This window comes from Cucumis melo, chromosome 9 (assembly GCF_025177605.1).
Source record: "Cucumis melo cultivar AY chromosome 9, USDA_Cmelo_AY_1.0, whole genome shotgun sequence".
In the NCBI taxonomy this organism is placed as follows: Eukaryota; Viridiplantae; Streptophyta; class Magnoliopsida; order Cucurbitales; family Cucurbitaceae; genus Cucumis; species Cucumis melo.
Window position 1 is genome coordinate 19,110,177 of NC_066865.1, and position 17,839 is coordinate 19,128,015.

General features: G+C 32.2%; 2 protein-coding genes across 3 annotated transcripts; one reads left to right on the top strand and one right to left on the bottom strand.

The window, feature by feature from the left end:
* Positions 1 to 2,167: 2,167 nt before the first annotated feature.
* Positions 2,168 to 3,280, bottom strand: LOC127150877 (uncharacterized). The gene is made up of 2 exons (XM_051089572.1): positions 2,621 to 3,280; positions 2,168 to 2,506 (listed from the first exon to the last, which is right to left on the bottom strand). The coding sequence occupies exons 1-2, from the start codon at positions 3,278 to 3,280 to the stop codon at positions 2,168 to 2,170; spliced, it is 999 nt and encodes a 332-aa protein (XP_050945529.1).
* A 2,501-nt stretch (positions 3,281 to 5,781) lies between these two features.
* LOC103504202 (serine/threonine-protein kinase BRI1-like 2) lies at positions 5,782 to 9,687 on the top strand. 2 transcript variants are annotated; one of them, XM_051090367.1, is made up of 2 exons: positions 5,801 to 6,294; positions 6,669 to 9,687. In XM_051090367.1, the coding sequence occupies exons 1-2, from the start codon at positions 6,249 to 6,251 to the stop codon at positions 9,488 to 9,490; spliced, it is 2,868 nt and encodes a 955-aa protein (XP_050946324.1). In that variant the 5' UTR covers positions 5,801 to 6,248; the 3' UTR covers positions 9,491 to 9,687. The 2 variants fall into 2 exon arrangements, with proteins under 2 accessions (XP_008466884.2, XP_050946324.1); XM_008468662.3 differs by having other exon boundaries at positions 5,782 to 9,687.
* The last annotated feature ends 8,152 nt before the right edge of the window (positions 9,688 to 17,839 follow it).

Genomic DNA, 17,839 nt, shown 5'->3' on the forward strand with positions numbered 1-17,839 from the left:
TAGCAACTAGTGCTATCATCTCTGACTCCATCATTGACTGGGCTAAAATTGTCTGTTTCTTGGATTTCCAAGCTATAGCTCCTCCTATTATATTAAAAATATAGCCACTTGTAGCCTTTGAGTCATTTGAGAGAGAGTTTCAATCAGCATCGATGTAACCTTCAAGTACAGTAGGAAACTTGTTATAATGTAATCCTAGGTTTTGGGTTTTCTTAAGGTATCTCATTATTCTTTCTATCGCATTCCAATGTTCTACACTGGGTCTACAGGTAAACCTACATAGTAATCCTACAGCGTAGCTATGTCTGGTCTACTGCAATCAGCAGCATACCTCAAACTACCTATGATACTAGTGTACTCGGATTGGTTAATATTGTCACCAGTGTTCTTGAATAATTTTACACTAGAGTCATAAAGTGTACAAGCTGGTTTACCATCGAAATAGTTGTACTTCTTTAGAATCTTTTCTATTAATGAGATTGATCTAAAGAAATTTCATTTTCACTTCTTGTAATTTTGATGCCTAAGATTACATCAGCTTTACCTAGGTCTTTCATGTCAATATTTGCACTCAACATAGATTTTACATCATTTATGACATGCAAGTTTAATTTAAAGATTAACATGTCATCTACTTATAGGCATCTAATAATACATAGCCTACCTTCAGTCTTATAGTAGATACATTTGTCACTTTCATTTACTTTAAATCCTTTTGACATGAGTAAGTTGTCAAACTTTTCGTGCCATTGTTTGAGAGCTTGTTTTAGGTCATAAAGGGATTTATCTAGTTTGCAAACTTTGGATACTTAGCCGTGAACTATGAAACTTTCAGGTTGTTCCATGTAAATCTCTTCTTCTAAATCACCATTTAGGAAAGCAGTTTTAACATCCATCTGATGGATTAAGAAATTTTTCAGGGCAACTATAGATATCAACACTCTAATAGAGGTGATTCTAGTGATCGGGAAAAAAGTATCAAAGAAGTCTATGTTTTTCCTCTCCCTAAATCCTTTTGCTACTAATCTAGCCTTATACTTATCTACTGATCCATCAGGTTTGAGTTTCTTCCTTAAAACCCATTTGCAACCTACAGCTTTACATCCAGGGGGTAAGTCAACTAGGTGCCAAGTTCTATTGGATTTAAGAGAATCCATTTCATCACTAATAGCTTCTTGCCATAAATTGGCATCTACTGAGGATAATGCTTTTGTTAGATCTTTTAGATCTTCTACGTTGTACATTTCGAAGTCTTCTCCAAAGTCTTTTACTATTCTAGCTCTCTTGCTTCTTCTAGGTTCAGGATCTACTTCCTTGTCTTCGATTTGGATCCTAATTGAAGGTAGACTACTGGAACTTGAGCCCCCACTTGTTTGACTATATAGACCCCCACTATTTCTAGATTTAAAAGGAAATCTATCCTAAAAAAAATCTATGTCATTCGATTCTATGATTACTTTGTTTTCTAAGTCATAGAATCTATAGGCTTTACCATTTTCAGCGTATCCTATGAAGACACATTCATAGGCTCTACTTGCTAATTTCCTTATTTTTGGATCAGGTATTTTAACAGCTAGACAGCCCTAAGTTCTAAGATAAGACAATTTTGGTGTTTTATGTTTAAAGACTTCGTGTGGTGAAGTTTTACTGCTTGATTTAGGAATCCTATTAAGAACATAATTAACAGTCTTAATTATTTCACCCCACCAAGATGGTGTTGCTCCTGACTCAAGTAAGATAGTAACTACTAGCTCAGTTAGAGTTTTATTCTTTATTTCTGCTTTTCCATTCATTTTAGAAAAATAAGGTGCAGTAGTTTCATGTATTATTCCTTTTGAGTTATAAAACTCATTAAATGCAATTGAATCATATTCAGTTCCTCTATCATTACGAAGTCTCTTAATTCTTTTGTTAAACTGGTTCTCTATTTCAATTACAAACACTTTGAATATTTCATAGGCATCACTTTTATTTTTAAGCAGATAAATAAAAGTGTAGTCAGAACAGTCATCTATAAAGGTAATTACATACCTTTTACTTTTTCTAAGTTAAAGTGTCATCAAATTCACATAAGTCAGAATGAATTAATTCTAAAGGCTCTTTTACTCTAGTTACAGACTTATGCGAGGTTTTAATTATCTTAGCTTGACTACAATATGCACATTTCTCAAAATCCCAAATTCTTTCTAATTTCTAAAGTATGCAAAACTTTCTTCAGCACAAGCGTCTTGGCGGATGTGAATTTCAGTTCTACTTCTCCAATACCGACCACCTTGGTTGTGTGATGATCTCCTAGAAGGATATTCTTATCCTTAACTTCATTATATTTTCTAAAAAGACTAAGGTCATGGCAGACATGGCGGGATGCACCGGTGTCTAGCCACCAACCTTCAGACCCCCCAATCACATTAACTTCAGATATCATAGCTACTAATTCATCTTCTATCAGGTTCGCCTGCACAGCAGGATGACTCCTGTTTCTACAATTTCTAGGTAAATGACCAGGCTTATTACAATTATAACAAACAATTTGTACCGTACTTCTGGACTGTGAGTTATTTTGTTTGTTGGATCCTCGTTTCATCTTGTTTCTTTTCGACTATAGGTCCGATTTTAGAACTGGAGTGGGCTTCTTTCTGCGGATAGCGTTCACCTCTTCTTTTTTATCATGCTTCCTTGCTTTCTCCTCTATCCTTAGCCTCGTGATTAGACTTTCCAGCGAGAACTCCTTGGTTTTGTGCCTTAGGGTGTTCTTGAAATCCTTCCATAATTGAGGTAATTTATCAATAATAACAGCAACTTGAAATTGATCATCGAGTGGCATACCTTCACTGATAATCTCGTAGGCTATTTTCTGGATTTCATGTGATTGTGCCTCCACGGATTTGTCGTCAGTCATTTGATATCTCAGGTATCGGCTGACAACGTACTTCTTCGATCCTGCTTCCTCAGTATCGTACTTCTTTTGTAGTGCACCCCACACTTCTTTTGTAGTAGTCATGGTACTATAATAATCATATAGTTCATCAGTAAGACCATTAAGAATTAGGTTCTTACAGATGAAGTCAGTTTCTGTCCAGGTGGCGAGATTCTTTAGTTGTTCTTTTGTAGGATCTTTTTCTGAAACCTTCGGCTTTTCAACAGTACAAGTAGTGGTCACCTTCTTCAGCGTGAGGAAAAATAACATCTTTTGTTTCCACCTTTTGAAGTATGCTCCTTCAAAACGGAATGGAAGGTTGAGATCAGAAGACATCAAGTCGGATTGGATTTGTCTGGCCATCACAGCAGAAAAGAAACGTCTTAAAATTGTTGTTGCACTTCAATCTTCAATGCAAAAAATCGTCCAAGTCCGGAAAATAATGATGAAAGAAACGAGGCAAAAACTGAACGGATTGTTAAAAGGAACAAGGACTGCAAAACAGAAACTAAATTAGTGAAAGGTTGAGTCGCGAAACACGCTCTCTTTAAGACGTTTCGCGGCTCTGCTCTGAATCGTGCAAACAGAATTATGTCTCGTCGTCCCCAGGATAAAATAGCCCTTTTTCGTCAATTAGTTTTGCACAAAAACTAAGTGAAACTGAAACACTCAAAAAAGAACAGCTCGGAAAATTTTTAAGAGAATGAGAATTTGAAAGAAAATTGTTTGTTGTGTGTTTTGAGAATGAGAGTGAGGGATTTATTTATAGTGTGGGCGGATTACCAACGGTCATATTCACAACGGTCACAAATTAATTTTGTAAACGGTCAATTTAATTCTTAACGGTCAAAAAATTAATTTTGTAACGTTTAACAGTCAAAAAGTTAATTTGTAATAAACGTTTCATAATTCCTTCCAAAATTTTCATCCAATACATATACAATGTGAATTTATATAAATGCAATGGGAATTAGTATCCAGTTTGTATCCCCAAAGAAAAGGAAATAAAAAGTTGAAATTATGGACCCAAAGCCAAAATGATTAATAAAAGGGCCACCATCTTCATCTTGGATACTGAGATCTTATATCCAATAATTACGTACCCATTTCTACCACTCTGTTTCATGGTCAATATCCCAATCACCATTTATCATATCACTCCCCTACCTTCTTCAACCACATCTCAACATTTACACTAATTAATTATGTATTTTTCAAGAATCAAAGCAAGAGGATCAGGAACTCATTCTTGCCCTTGCCTAGGACCATTGTCCTATAACTTCTATTATCATCAACCATATATAATTGCATTCTTCTCAGCTTTTTTCATTCATGTCTATAATGAATTTGATTGATTCATGCCCTTAAAGTTATAGTAGGAAGCTTGGTTTTAGAGTATGTAGACCAATTCAACTTAAATATTTTTTTGTCAAGTAGAAAAAATATTCATATTTTCTAAAATGTTGCAATATTACCATTGTTCTTTCATACATTTTTTAACCCTACAATTCGAATAGAACAAATTTTAAAATTTAGGTTTAAATTATTACTTGAATTATCTAAAACAAAATTATGGATCAATACACAATTCTCAGTCATTGCTATATTATTCTAGGCCATATTTTTCATCTGAAATCTTAACGACTTTCTTTTCTACTTTGAGTGTATTTTTGAAACATTTACGAAAAGTTAAAAGATAATATTACAACTTTTGAAAGAAGGTGATTAATTTACTTTATGATATATTTTAGTCTCTCATTGTTTTTACGGGTAAATTGCCTTTTTTTTTTTTTTTTTTTTGGTAAAAAAAAGTGCATTCACATCATGAGGAAATGGTGAAATATGGCATCTCTTCATTAGTTAGAAGTTAGAAGAGAATTGCTCATAAAGGGAAAAGAAAGGAAAATAAATAAATAAATAAAAACTAAGCCAATGGAGCAATTGAAAGCATCATTACCACCCCCATACCATTACCACTAGCTGCATTCATGTTGTTCCTTGGTGGGGCCTTTTCTTCCTTTGTTTTCTTTTTTTAATGTGATTTCTTTACTTTTTTTTTTCTTTTAATTTTCTTTTTAGCGAGAATTTTTTTCACCAATTGAACTGTATCATTGATTCTCCCAAATTTTCAGCATTTGGTCCCACACTGCACCACCATTTTCTTCTTTAAACCCCATTGTTTCCCTTTCCTTTTCTTCACATCCTTCTTCAATATTAAAAAATAAAAAATAAAAAGTCATTGAACCTACAGTGATGATATGAAGTAGCCTTGGGGCCATAGGCTTTTGTGGGCTCAAAATGAAATATCACATGATTCCAAGGGTTTCCCTACAAATACACCAATTTTTAATCTTTGATACTTTTATATACAGAGTAATTTTACTTGGAATAATATGGCCATGCAGTATTGTTGATGAAAATTGTGTTTTATGACAAACAAAATCCACAAGCAAGAAATAAATAACTAAAAAGATTTACATAGTTCACTCACGAGATAACAAGATGCTGTGATATAGGCCAATTTGGAGCACCAAATTCCATATGCCTCCACTTTCCCAGTTTCTATTCCCTTTCTTTAAGATTTCTTAAAACATTCCCTTCTAACAGTCACGCCTTACTGACACAATTGACATCTTGGATCATTCACTCATCTGTTTGTGTCTCTTTTATTGCGAAAAACAACTGTGTCTATTAAAGCAGGCGCCGATCCTAAGATTGAGAATTTAAGATAGACCCTTTGTTTGTGGGGTGGGTGGGTCCGATTCCTTTTGACCAAAAGTAAACTCGACCCTTTTCTTTCTGTCTATTTCTACATATCTCTTCATATAGGATACGGTTGTTTCATTTGCTGTACTACAGAAGTTGTATCAGGAAAATTCAATCACCAACTTTCTTCTAACTTCTTTCCCTTATTTTTTATATTCCATTTCCACTTTTCCCTCCTTTACATTTTGCAAAAAATCACTCATAAATGACTAAAGCAAACAGCTTGCTTCTTTTTTCTAAAGCTTCCCTCTCCTTCTCATCATGCTCACCACAAAACATATTTTTCTAAATCTTCACTACTACCTTTAACTTTTATCCTTCTTCCTTTCTGTTGCAATGTTTCTCAGCTCTTTGTTGAATTTTCCACAGAAGAAAAGAAATATTTTGGTTCTTAATCCAATGGAAAGAAACTTCTTTCAGTTTTCTCTTCCTTCTCTTGCTTTTCCAGTGATCTTTATCTTATTTGCTGCTTTGGCTTCTTCAGCAGAACAAGAGGGTGCGACTTCAATAAAAACTGATGTTGCAGCTCTTCTTAAGTTCAAGAATTTGATTGACAAGGACCCCAATGGAGTGTTGTCCAATTGGAAGCTTGAAAACAATCCATGTTCATGGTATGGAGTTTCATGTCAATCTAAACGAGTGATTGCTCTTGATTTGAGTGGCTGTAGTCTTACAGGGAATGTTTATTTTGATCCTCTGTCTTCTATGGATAAGTTGTTGGCTTTGAATTTATCTACAAATTCTTTCACTATAAACTCAACTACTTTGCTTCAGCTTCCTTATAATTTGCAACAACTTGAGCTTTCTCTTGCCAAAGTTGTAGGTAGTGTGCCTGAGAATCTTTTCTCAAAGTGTCCAAACCTTGTGTTTGTGGATCTTTCATTCAACAATTTGACAAGCTATCTGCCTGAAAATCTTCTTTTGAATGCTAATAAGCTTCAAGATCTTGATATCTCTTACAATAATCTAACTGGGTTGATCTCAGGATTGAGAATTGATGAGAATTCTTGCAACTCTTTGTTGCGGGTTGATCTTTCAGCAAATCGAATCATCGGTTCGATTCCGAGTTCCATTTCAAACTGCACGAATCTGCAGACACTTGGTTTGGCTGACAATTTACTCAGCGGGGAAATCCCAAGATCTTTAGGGGAACTCAGTAGTTTACAAAGGGTTGATATATCTCGTAATCAGCTCACAGGTTGGCTCCCTTCTGATTGGAGAAATGCTTGCAATTCACTTCAAGAACTAAAGCTTTGTTACAACAACATATCTGGTGTAATTCCTGCTTCCTTCTCTGCTTGCTCTTGGCTTCAAATTATGGATCTTTCAAACAACAACATATCTGGTCCTTTACCAGATTCCATCTTCAAGAATCTTGTCTCTTTACAAAGCTTGTTATTGAGTAATAACAAAATCTCTGGACCATTGCCTTCATCCATATCTCACTGCAAGAAACTTCAGCTTGTAGACTTAAGTTCCAATAGAATTTCTGGTTTGATTCCACCAGGTATATGCCCAGGTGCTGAGTCACTTCAAGAACTGAAAATGCCAGACAATCTCATCATAGGAGGAATCCCACCTGAACTCTCACTATGTACACAGTTAAAGACAATTGATTTTAGTTTAAACTATCTGAACGGGTCAATACCTGCAGAGCTTGGAAGGCTTCAGAATCTTGAACAGCTGATAGCATGGTTTAATAGCTTAGAAGGGAAAATCCCACCAGAATTGGGGAAGTGTAGAAGCTTGAAAGATGTTATACTAAATAACAATCGTTTAAGTGGGGAAATTCCCACTGAATTGTTCGATTGTAGCAACCTTGAATGGATTTCGCTCACGAGTAATGAACTCACCGGCGAAGTCCCAAAAGAGTTTGGTCTTTTGTCAAGGTTGGCTGTTCTGCAACTTGGGAACAATAGCTTAAGTGGTCAGATACCAGGGGAGTTGGCAAACTGCAGCACTTTGGTTTGGTTGGATTTGAACAGCAACAAGCTTACAGGAGAAATTCCACCTAGACTCGGGAGGCAGCTTGGAGCCAAATCCTTGAATGGGATTCTTTCTGGAAACACTCTAGTGTTCGTTCGAAATGTAGGGAATTCGTGTAAAGGAGTTGGGGGCTTGTTAGAGTTTTCTGGAATCAGACCTGAAAGACTACAGCAGGAACCAACATTAAAGACCTGTGATTTCACTAGATTGTACTCCGGTCCAGTCCTCAGTTTGTTTACGAAGTACCAAACTTTGGAGTATTTGGATCTTTCTTACAATGAGCTTCGTGGGAGAATACCAGAAGAGTTTGGAGATATGGTTGCTTTGCAGGTTCTCGAATTGTCACATAACCAACTTTCTGGGGAGATTCCGGAATCCTTTGGCCGCTTAAAGAACTTAGGAGTGTTTGATGCCTCACATAATAGACTGCAGGGTCACATTCCAGATTCATTCTCAAACTTATCATTCTTAGTGCAAATTGATCTATCTTACAATGAACTAACCGGGAGAATTCCATCAAGGGGACAACTTAGTACACTGCCGGCAAGTCAGTATGCAAACAATCCAGGACTTTGTGGAGTTCCTTTGCCTGAATGCCAGAGTGATGACCAGCAGACAAGTCCTAATGGAGATGCTAGCAAAGGAAGAACAAAGCCAGAAGTCGGGTCATGGGTTAACAGTATTGTTTTAGGTGTTCTAATTTCCATTGCCTGTGTCTGCATTTTGATTGTATGGGCCATTGCCATGCGTGCAAGACGAAAAGAAGCAGAGGAAGTGAAGATGCTTAATAGTTTACAAGCAATACATGCCCCTACTACATGGAAAATTGACAAAGAGAAAGAACCCCTGAGTATCAATGTGGCAACTTTCCAAAGACAACTAAGGAAGCTCAAGTTCTCCCAACTGATTGAAGCTACTAACGGCTTCTCAGCAGAAAGTCTCATAGGGAGTGGCGGGTTCGGTGAAGTATTTAAAGCAACACTAAAGGATGGATCGAGTGTTGCAATCAAGAAATTGATACGTCTTAGTTGCCAAGGAGATCGTGAATTCATGGCGGAGATGGAAACTTTAGGAAAGATCAAACATGGAAACTTAGTACCTCTTTTGGGTTACTGTAAAATAGGTGAGGAGAGGCTTCTAGTGTATGAGTTTATGGAGTTTGGTAGCCTAGAAGAGATGCTTCATGGAAGAGCAAAGATGCAGGATCGAAGAATTCTAACATGGGATGAAAGGAAAAAGATTGCCAGAGGTGCTGCTAAAGGACTTTGTTTCCTACACCACAACTGCATTCCACACATAATACACAGAGACATGAAGTCCAGCAATGTACTCCTGGACCATGACTTAGAAGCAAGAGTTTCGGATTTTGGAATGGCAAGGCTGATAAGTGCTCTTGACACCCATCTGAGTGTAAGCACACTTGCAGGCACTCCTGGTTATGTCCCTCCTGAATACTACCAAAGCTTCAGATGCACAGCAAAAGGCGACGTTTATTCATTCGGCGTCGTCCTCTTAGAACTTTTGACAGGGAAACGACCAACCGATAAGGAGGATTTTGGGGACACCAACTTGGTGGGATGGGTCAAAATGAAAGTAAACGATGGAAAACAAATGGAAGTGATTGATCCGGAGTTGCTGTCAGTAACCAAAACAAGTGATGAATCAGAAGCAGAAGAGGTTAAAGAAATGGTTAGGTATTTGGAGATAACTCTTCGGTGTGTAGAAGAGTTTCCTTCCAAAAGGCCTAACATGTTGCAGGTGGTGACAATGCTGCGAGAGTTGATGCCCGGATCAACCAATGGAAGCAGCAACAGTGCTTGAATCAGGTTTTCTGTTTACTAAATCTGATCTAGCCTTTACCAAGATAAGCTTTGTAACATTTGTTTTTCAGCTGTGAAGAGTTACTTGTATCCTATTCTTCTTTTTCTATAACCATTGTCTCAACTCGATTATTGATAGAAAAAAAGATATCGTATTACAGTTTCATAACAAAAAGAAAAAAGATCAAAACTTTCAGACATGAAAAAGTTGAATGATACTGAGCTAGGCATTTCATCAAAAAAAGGTGATCAGTAACATTGAAGCAGCTTTAGCTAGAAACTTGAACCAAGAACGTTCTTCATATAAAGCCAAGCCGAAAACCCAATAAGCTAAGATCATAAAACAGAATATTCAGTAATCTTCAAAGGAAACTCAAGGTACTAATAGAAAATCTCAGTTCTCAACTTCTTTTTCAATTTCTTTGGATGTGGTGTTTAAAATTATGGAAACCGACTAATCCCAAACTCAATTGAACTGAAGAAAGATAGTGTTTTTGACAAATCTTATCAACCAAAAACATTGAAAGAGAAAAACTAGAGAGAGAAAACAAAAACAAAAGCAAAACAAAACAAAACCAAAGCCATGTGAATGGTGGGCTCCTAGAGATTGTAAACTGCCTACATAAAGGCCTTCTGAATAGATAAAGATTGGGCTCTCAAAAGCAAAGTGTGTTGGACCACAATGAAGTCCATCTCCATTTTCTAGAGGATAGAGGTTGAAATGCTAAAAAGATTTTTTGGGTTGCACTTCAAAATGGAAATACTATATTATTAAAATATGTATTTTTCTTTCTTTTTAATTTCTCTCTATCTTCCCGACGACGAGAGGTTCTGGTTCAATTCTTCTCCCTCTAAGTTATACTTAAAAAGAAAAAAAATCCTCAAACTAGTAATCCAAATAATTTTCATTACTTTTAACTAGTCTAATACATAATGTGATAACCAAAACATTAAACTTGAAAAAGTAGTAATTTAAAAGGTAATTTTTATGTGATTTTAACGAATTACATAGATATATTTGATACAAAATTGATTACATTAATTTTTATTAAAAAATTGTGAAATTTGGCAAAGTTATTGAATATACTTTATTTTTGAACTAAGCTAATAAGTTTATTAAGATTTTAAGATTTAAGTTTTATTAAAACTAATGGTAAAACTAAATGGAAGATGAAAATTGCTATACTTACCTAAATCTAGGTCCAAATTGTGATCTTCAACATAAGCATATATAATTTATAAACCACACACTCCAACAGATCGTAAATTTGAATGTCTCACTTTACATCAAGTTTAATTATTTTTTGTGAAATTCAAAATCTAGAATGAAATTGTATGTGAGAAATTTTAGAGGTGGAGATTTGAAAATGTTGGGAAGTAACAAAATAAAATGGAAAATTAGAATGGGTATAGAGATATGTGGATGGGCAGGATTGAGTTCTCTGTTCCCATAGTTGTCCCAATTCCATTCCTTGTCCTTGCGAATAGATGGAGGTTCCCATGGTGCCTTCGGGGTTTCCCAATACCTAATTTTCTTCTGCCTTTTATCTTATAAATTGACTTTTGAAGATAAACAAAAATTAAACACAACAGTTCTAAACTGAAACTATAGAAAAATGATTGTTTTTAGATATCTATCTAGTTTTCTTAAAGAAAAAAATTAACTTATTAAGAGTGAAACCCATTTTAAAAATTATAAAACTAATTAATAGTTGAATTAAGGGCCAAAATTCTATTAATTTTCAAGTTTTGAATTCAATTTTAACGATGGTATGATAAAAAAAAAAAGTAGTAGAAAAAAACTTAAATTCAAAGTAAAATAAAATCAACTCAAAACATAAACTATTGTTCATATTAAAATAATTTACATCTCAAACTCAGACTATATTAATATATATCCAAAACAAAATTTTCTATAATTAATAGACTATAATAATTAAAATAGTTGTGGATTGTGACACAAAATAAATATTATATTACTTAAAAGTTTCCCCTAACCAATCCCTTATTCATCATGCATACATAGGGTGAAAAGTTAGTGTAGATGTTGGGTAGAAGAAAATATTGAATGTCATTTGCTTTATATGATTCCAAGTTACTTTAGCCATCATTGATTTTCCTTCAAAAGGAGGATGGAAAATTGATGAGGTTGAAGATTTTCCTCCTACCCAATCAACCTTCCTCAAAATAATTGATTTCTAAAACACCATTATTACAAACATCAAATCTATAAAACCCTTTTCATTAACATGAAACTTCAAAGAATATATAACTCATTAAACTAAAGGATTAATTATATTATTAGTTTTAATTATCTTTCAAATGTATGTACTATATGTGCTTGTTTAATTATAATTAATTATTTCATTATGTATTCCTTTTTGTATAATTATTTATTTTATAAAACAAAATCTAGGGAAATTTTTAATAAGAAAAAACTAATAGCTTTATAATATAGTTTCACATCTAGATTTTTAGATTTTAAAATTTAGCGTAAATTTCGAAATTGATTTTTGAAACAGATATTCCGTTGAAGTAAAAGTATTGGTAGGTACTAATTTTTTAAAAATAATAAAAAAAATCTATATAAGCTAAAATGACAAGTTGGCCATTTATTTTTTGTCATATAACTATATTTTCGACCATCTTAAGGATATGCATTAGTGGAAGTTATTGCTCTTCTCATCAATTATCTCAATAGGACAATAAGTTAATATGATTAGTCATGTTAGTGTTAGTCATGGTTTGGTTGAATTTTTGTTTAATCCTTACTTTTTATGGTTTATGTTTTGTTTATTTCATAATCTCAAGCTTTTTGTTCTTCAACTCAATAAAACCTTTGGCAAAAAAAATTAAAATTAATCATAAACAATCTCTCTCCCTAATATATATATATATATATAACCATTGATCTATTTCTTTCAATTTATCCTTCATTTTGGTGCAATGGAAGGGCAAAAATGTCCATTTAACCTAAGAGTTGGAAATTAAAACCATAGGTAGTGCCCAACAATTAAATGCCTTCATGATTAAATTTAAAGGGCATATGTTTTCCACAGTTTAATTTAGAGCTTTTCTTAGTTTTTCCTTTCAACTTTTACAAAATAGTTCAAATTAACAACTTTCTTCTTCTTTTTTTTTTTTTTTAAAATTGTCACCGTCACTTTTCTACTGAATTTATGAATCAAAATCATTCATTTAATAGCTCCAAAGTTGATATCAAAATTTTCAAGTATATTTAACTTTAACTACCCTAGCTATATAATGACTTTTAAATAACCAAAACCTATGAGATTGTGTTTGGGAGTAATTATAAAATTGTTAAAGTTTTTTTTTAGTTCAAAATCATTATAAAGATAATTTTAAAATTTATTGAAAATGATCGATTTCAAAAGTATATTCAAAATCTTATTTCAAAGTATAAACTTATGATAAATTGGTTTTGTTAATTTCTAAAGATGGGTTTTAAAGTGGTATGTAAATTTTAACAATTTCAAAATTCCTTTCAAATATAGAAAACGATAAGAACAAAAAGAACTTTCTATAGTGAATATGATTTGAAAGTAACAAAAAAACCTTTCAAAATGTAGAAAAGTTCACATATAGTCCATTTATGAGATGATATTATATCGTTAACAACCTATCCTCTGAAAAACAAAATCAAATCTTTTTTGTGATTATGACATCTTTACTTTGGTTAACTCAACTTGAAGACCTTCGCATCTAGCCTCCCATTTATGCTATCTTGTGTGGAGCTTTTTTCTAATTCTTTGTGTATGAGTGTAGAGCTTTTCTTTAACTTTCTGTGACGTATTGAATAATTTTATTTCATTTTGAATGAATGTATTTCTATCGGATCGGGACATAATACATATGTTAATTAAAGATGCGTCAACCTCTCATTGTGATGCCATCCATGCACCTCTTGATCCTTCTTTGGGTACATATGTGTACAAAGATCTTTCAACCATGCCCTTGAATAATACAAGAATGGTAGGAGCCACACACAAGTTGCATTCATATCATATCACAATATAAAAGAACATCCTATTATTTGGTTCATATATTTTAATATTTACTATTAGTTTATTTGTTATATTTATTAATTTAAAAGGAAGTATGTATAAAAAGTTTGAAGTTAGTGGGTATGAAGGGTCCAAGAAGAAGAAGAAGAAGAAGAAGAAGAAGAAGGGAAGTTGATGAGGAAGAAAATTCTAGAGGACTATGATGTAAAGGGAAAGTTTAATATGTGGTGAAAATGAAAAAAGGTAAGAAACATATGGTCCCAGCAAAGTAAATTCAAAAGAGAAACACTTTTCAATTCTCTTTTTCTTTCTTTCTTTTTAATGGTTTCCTATATATATATATATATATTCCTTTTACCTGTGCTTGGAGTTAAAATCATGAAGAAGAAAAAAAAAACCAATATATATAATTACACACAACTTCTCTTACTTTTTCTTTCTTTCAAGTACCAACAATTACACTATTTACTATTTACCCACACCAATTTTTTTCTTTTTAAATTTTATACATATGATAATGTAGTTTTTTTATTTTTAAGAGAGGAGAACTCAATTCATTTTCTTTAGTTCAAGGATTGTTATACATTAAATAAGGTTACATATGACTAAATCAATTTAGACAATATATAAAGAATTTTTCATCTAAAATTAAATATATAGCAACAATATTTTGATGTAAAACTTTTCTGGTCACTTCCCTAGAATTCTCTCGAAGCATATAATAATTTTACTAAGATAATCGTGAGTTGATTTTTTATAGATACCGAAACATCCATCTAGTGTTTAAAAATCAAGTGAAAATATATACAAATCTCCCATAAATGGTTAGAATTGATCACATCGTAAAGAGAAAAATTAATGTAATTGATAAAACTGTTGAAATATTTATAAAATATACCAAAATTTTAAGTTTTGATAGATATTGATTGACTTTATTAGTATTAATATCTATCAATATCACTTACTAGGCTAATCGAAGTCTTTATTAGTGTTTATCAAATAATAAATCTTAAATTTTATCATTTTACAAATATTTTGACTTAATTTTGTTACGTCTGAAATTAAACTTTTTACCAAATATTTTGATTCACTTTTGTTACATTTGAAAATGACTCGAATACAAATTAACATTTAAAATTGATAGGTTTTGGAGTTTTAAACAGTCACAACAGGTAGAGTTTGAAGGGAGTGAGTATTGTTTTTTTCTTTCTCCTAATTTTTGAAGCTTAAAAACCTTAAATTAGTTGTAGTCCTCTGCTTTAATATTCTTTTTTGTTAATTAAGAAATCAATAGACTTTAGTTTATGAAATTTTAATTTTGTATAATTCTCTCTTAATGATATTTTTTAAACAAGAAGTTCTCTTCAAAATTCAACTTTATATTTAATAGATTTGAATTTATATGAAATTGCTCGCATACCAAAAACTCATTAGACATAAATTAAGTTATTGAAAATTAATTGACATTTCTAAAATTTTGAAAACTATTAAACACAATTGAAAATAAAAAACTTAGTGCATACTTTTAACTAAGAGAGTTGAAAGGCTAAACTTGTATTGTATCATTCATTTTCAGGTGACAACTCTTTAAAACTATATCTACGTCTTTAGATATCAAATCTAACTATTTCAAACGTTCTCTAAAATGCTAAATTGATAGTGTAGATTAATATTATTTTTTTTAATAGCAATCTTATCATATTCTCAAATATATATATATATATATATATATATATATATATATATATATCATATAAAGAAATACATTTTTGAATATTAGGTTTAAGATTTGGTTTTTATTTGGTCTCTAGGTTTCAAATTGTCAGATGTTTAGTTTTTAAGTCTAGGTTTGATTTCAATTTAGTCCTACATTTTGATATCACCGAAAATGTATTATCAAACCTTACTTAATTCGGGATTATTCTATGGTCTTATGTTTTTATTTAGCTATTTTGTGGGTGATGAGTTAAGCAAGGGTAGAAATTTGGCGTTGATGTCAAATTAATTAGAGCATTATTAATAGGTGAAAACAAAGTTAATGTGCAAAAAAGAGCTATATTGACAAAGGCAGTAGTGTCATCCTTATTTAGCAGAAAGCACACGGCGCTTCGACGTTGTGTTAGAGTGTAACAACGCTACGAAGTTTTCTCGAACATATCAAACCGTCAACTTTGCGAAGTTGTCCCTAGCACTGGCCCGACACGACCCCTTGACGATTTTTATAGATGAGTTTTCCCCATGTCTAGGTAAACTCATCTACAATTCCAGCCGATCTTTTGTTCGATCTCTCTCTATTTTTTTTTTTTTTCTTGAGTCATTTAGTCTAGTTTTATGCACTCAAACACCCTCATCATCCAGCATGTGGATAAGAAGCTAAGGTAACATTTTCTAGCTTGAGTCTTTAGGATTCTTTCCTTATTTTATTGCTTGTGAGCTTTTGAATCATGATTTTGATGTATGGCGGATTCCATTATGTTTTATCTAGATCAAGACATATTATTCTTTCCTTGCGTGATATATGTTTAAGGCTTAGAATTAATATATGTGACACTTGATTGTATAGATTTTTTTAGAGGCAATGAATTGAGTTACTTACGATTCAATTAGATAAGCAGTGAGCTAACCAATTTAAAATTGAATCCACATAAAATAATTAGCTTGGTGGATTAGTCACCCAACATTTCATAGATTTTAATGTGATTAGGATAAATCCAACATGTATGCTTTTCATTCAGTTGAATAGTACCAAAATTGTAGTTCAAGAAAATTTGGTTAGGTTCTCTTGTTAAATTGGTTGGAATTTAACATTATTAAGGACCGGTGATAATTTGATTAAACAAATTGAAGTAGGAATATTCCATTCATACCCAACCTAGGTAGGATTCTTAAGTCATTGAACATCTTCTCAATTTTTCTCTTTGCTTTATTTGCTATCTTCATTACAAATCCCCCTCCCCCATTGGTTACCTCTAATTGGAAACACTTTCTTGAAAAAATATTTATACTCTATGTACGTACTTACCATTAAAACTAGTCTTTAGAGTGTGACCCAGTTTAAATTATCCATATTTAGGCGGACAAAATCGATCACAAATTGCAACTTGGTATTTAAGTTTTAATTTCATATCTATATTTTAAGATTTACACTTTTAACCTCAAGTTTTTACTAAACACTTATTTTTTTTTTTTTTTTTTGTGTTAATGTTTATTAATAAATTAAAAAAAATGCAAGTAATCACTATTAAAATTAAAATTTAAATTATCCCATTGCCTAATTATCTTAAATCAAATAAACAACACTGACATCAATCAATTAAAAATTAAGTATTGACGTTAAAAATGAAGATTAAAAATATAAAAATTTGAAACTTAGAATCCCAACAAGCAAATAAAATACAAATTTTAAAGATAAGAAATAAGATTACAAGAACTAGTTAATTCAAAATTCGAAAACCAAATATGCAACATTTTTAAAAGGAAAATACCAATAAGATTATTGTTCTTATATTTTTATTTAAAAAAAAATACTCTGTGTGTGCCCTTTCTCATGGATTCATATGGATGTGTTTTTTTTCTTGTTTTGAAGAGTGAGAGGGACGACTGCCTGAGCATGAGGAAAAGCAACTGTGGCACTGAAAAACATGGTGGGTTTTTTTTTTTAATAAGCATTTACGTTTTACAAAGGAACACAAATGCATTGAAAACGACCTCACACATTTCTCTTTCCTTTTTTTCTTTATTAAATCAAATATATTGCCTCACATATTATATTTATAATAATAATAATAATAATAATAATAATATACATCTATCTTTTTTAAAAAAAAAATCACACATAAACATACAAAGAAGGTCACAAGAACTTTTTCCTTTATTTTTTGTTTGTTTGAAAGCTTCATTCCTTTTAATACACACTTAGAATGGTCCCCAAAACAAGTAATATATATGTATACATATATCTGTTTACATATACTTCAGACACTCATTCATTTCCTACATTTATGATATGGGTCCAATCATCTATCCTTTTGGAATAACACACTCACTTTTCCTCTATTTATTTTTAGTATCCTCTTTTCAATACCCTCAAGAACGAATCCGTTATTGTTAAGGGCTTGAGTTCTAATTTTCGTGTGTGAGTTTAGAATAAAATATCCTTGATGTATTCCCAAATCTAAGCTCTTCGAGTGGATATATAAGGGTGCTCCCAAGTTAGAGGATGACAAAAAAAAATTTCGACTACTACTAATTATGTGTTTGTTTATAGACGTGTAATAATAGCACATTTGAATATGGATTAAAAGGATCACATCCTCTAATAATCA

Bases quoted from the DNA above. Each gene is read 5' to 3' on its own strand.
- LOC103504202 (XM_008468662.3), top strand. From the start codon at position 6,020: ATGTTTCTCAGCTCTTTGTTGAATTTTCCACAGAAGAAAAGAAATATT.
- LOC127150877 (XM_051089572.1), bottom strand. From the start codon at position 3,280: ATGGCCAGACAAATCCAATCCGACTTGATGTCTTCTGATCTCAACCTT. The intron at 2,507-2,620 runs GTTCTAAAATCG...AATTGTAATAAG, and splicing joins GCAGAAAGAAGCCCACTCCA to CCTGGTCATTTACCTAGAAA.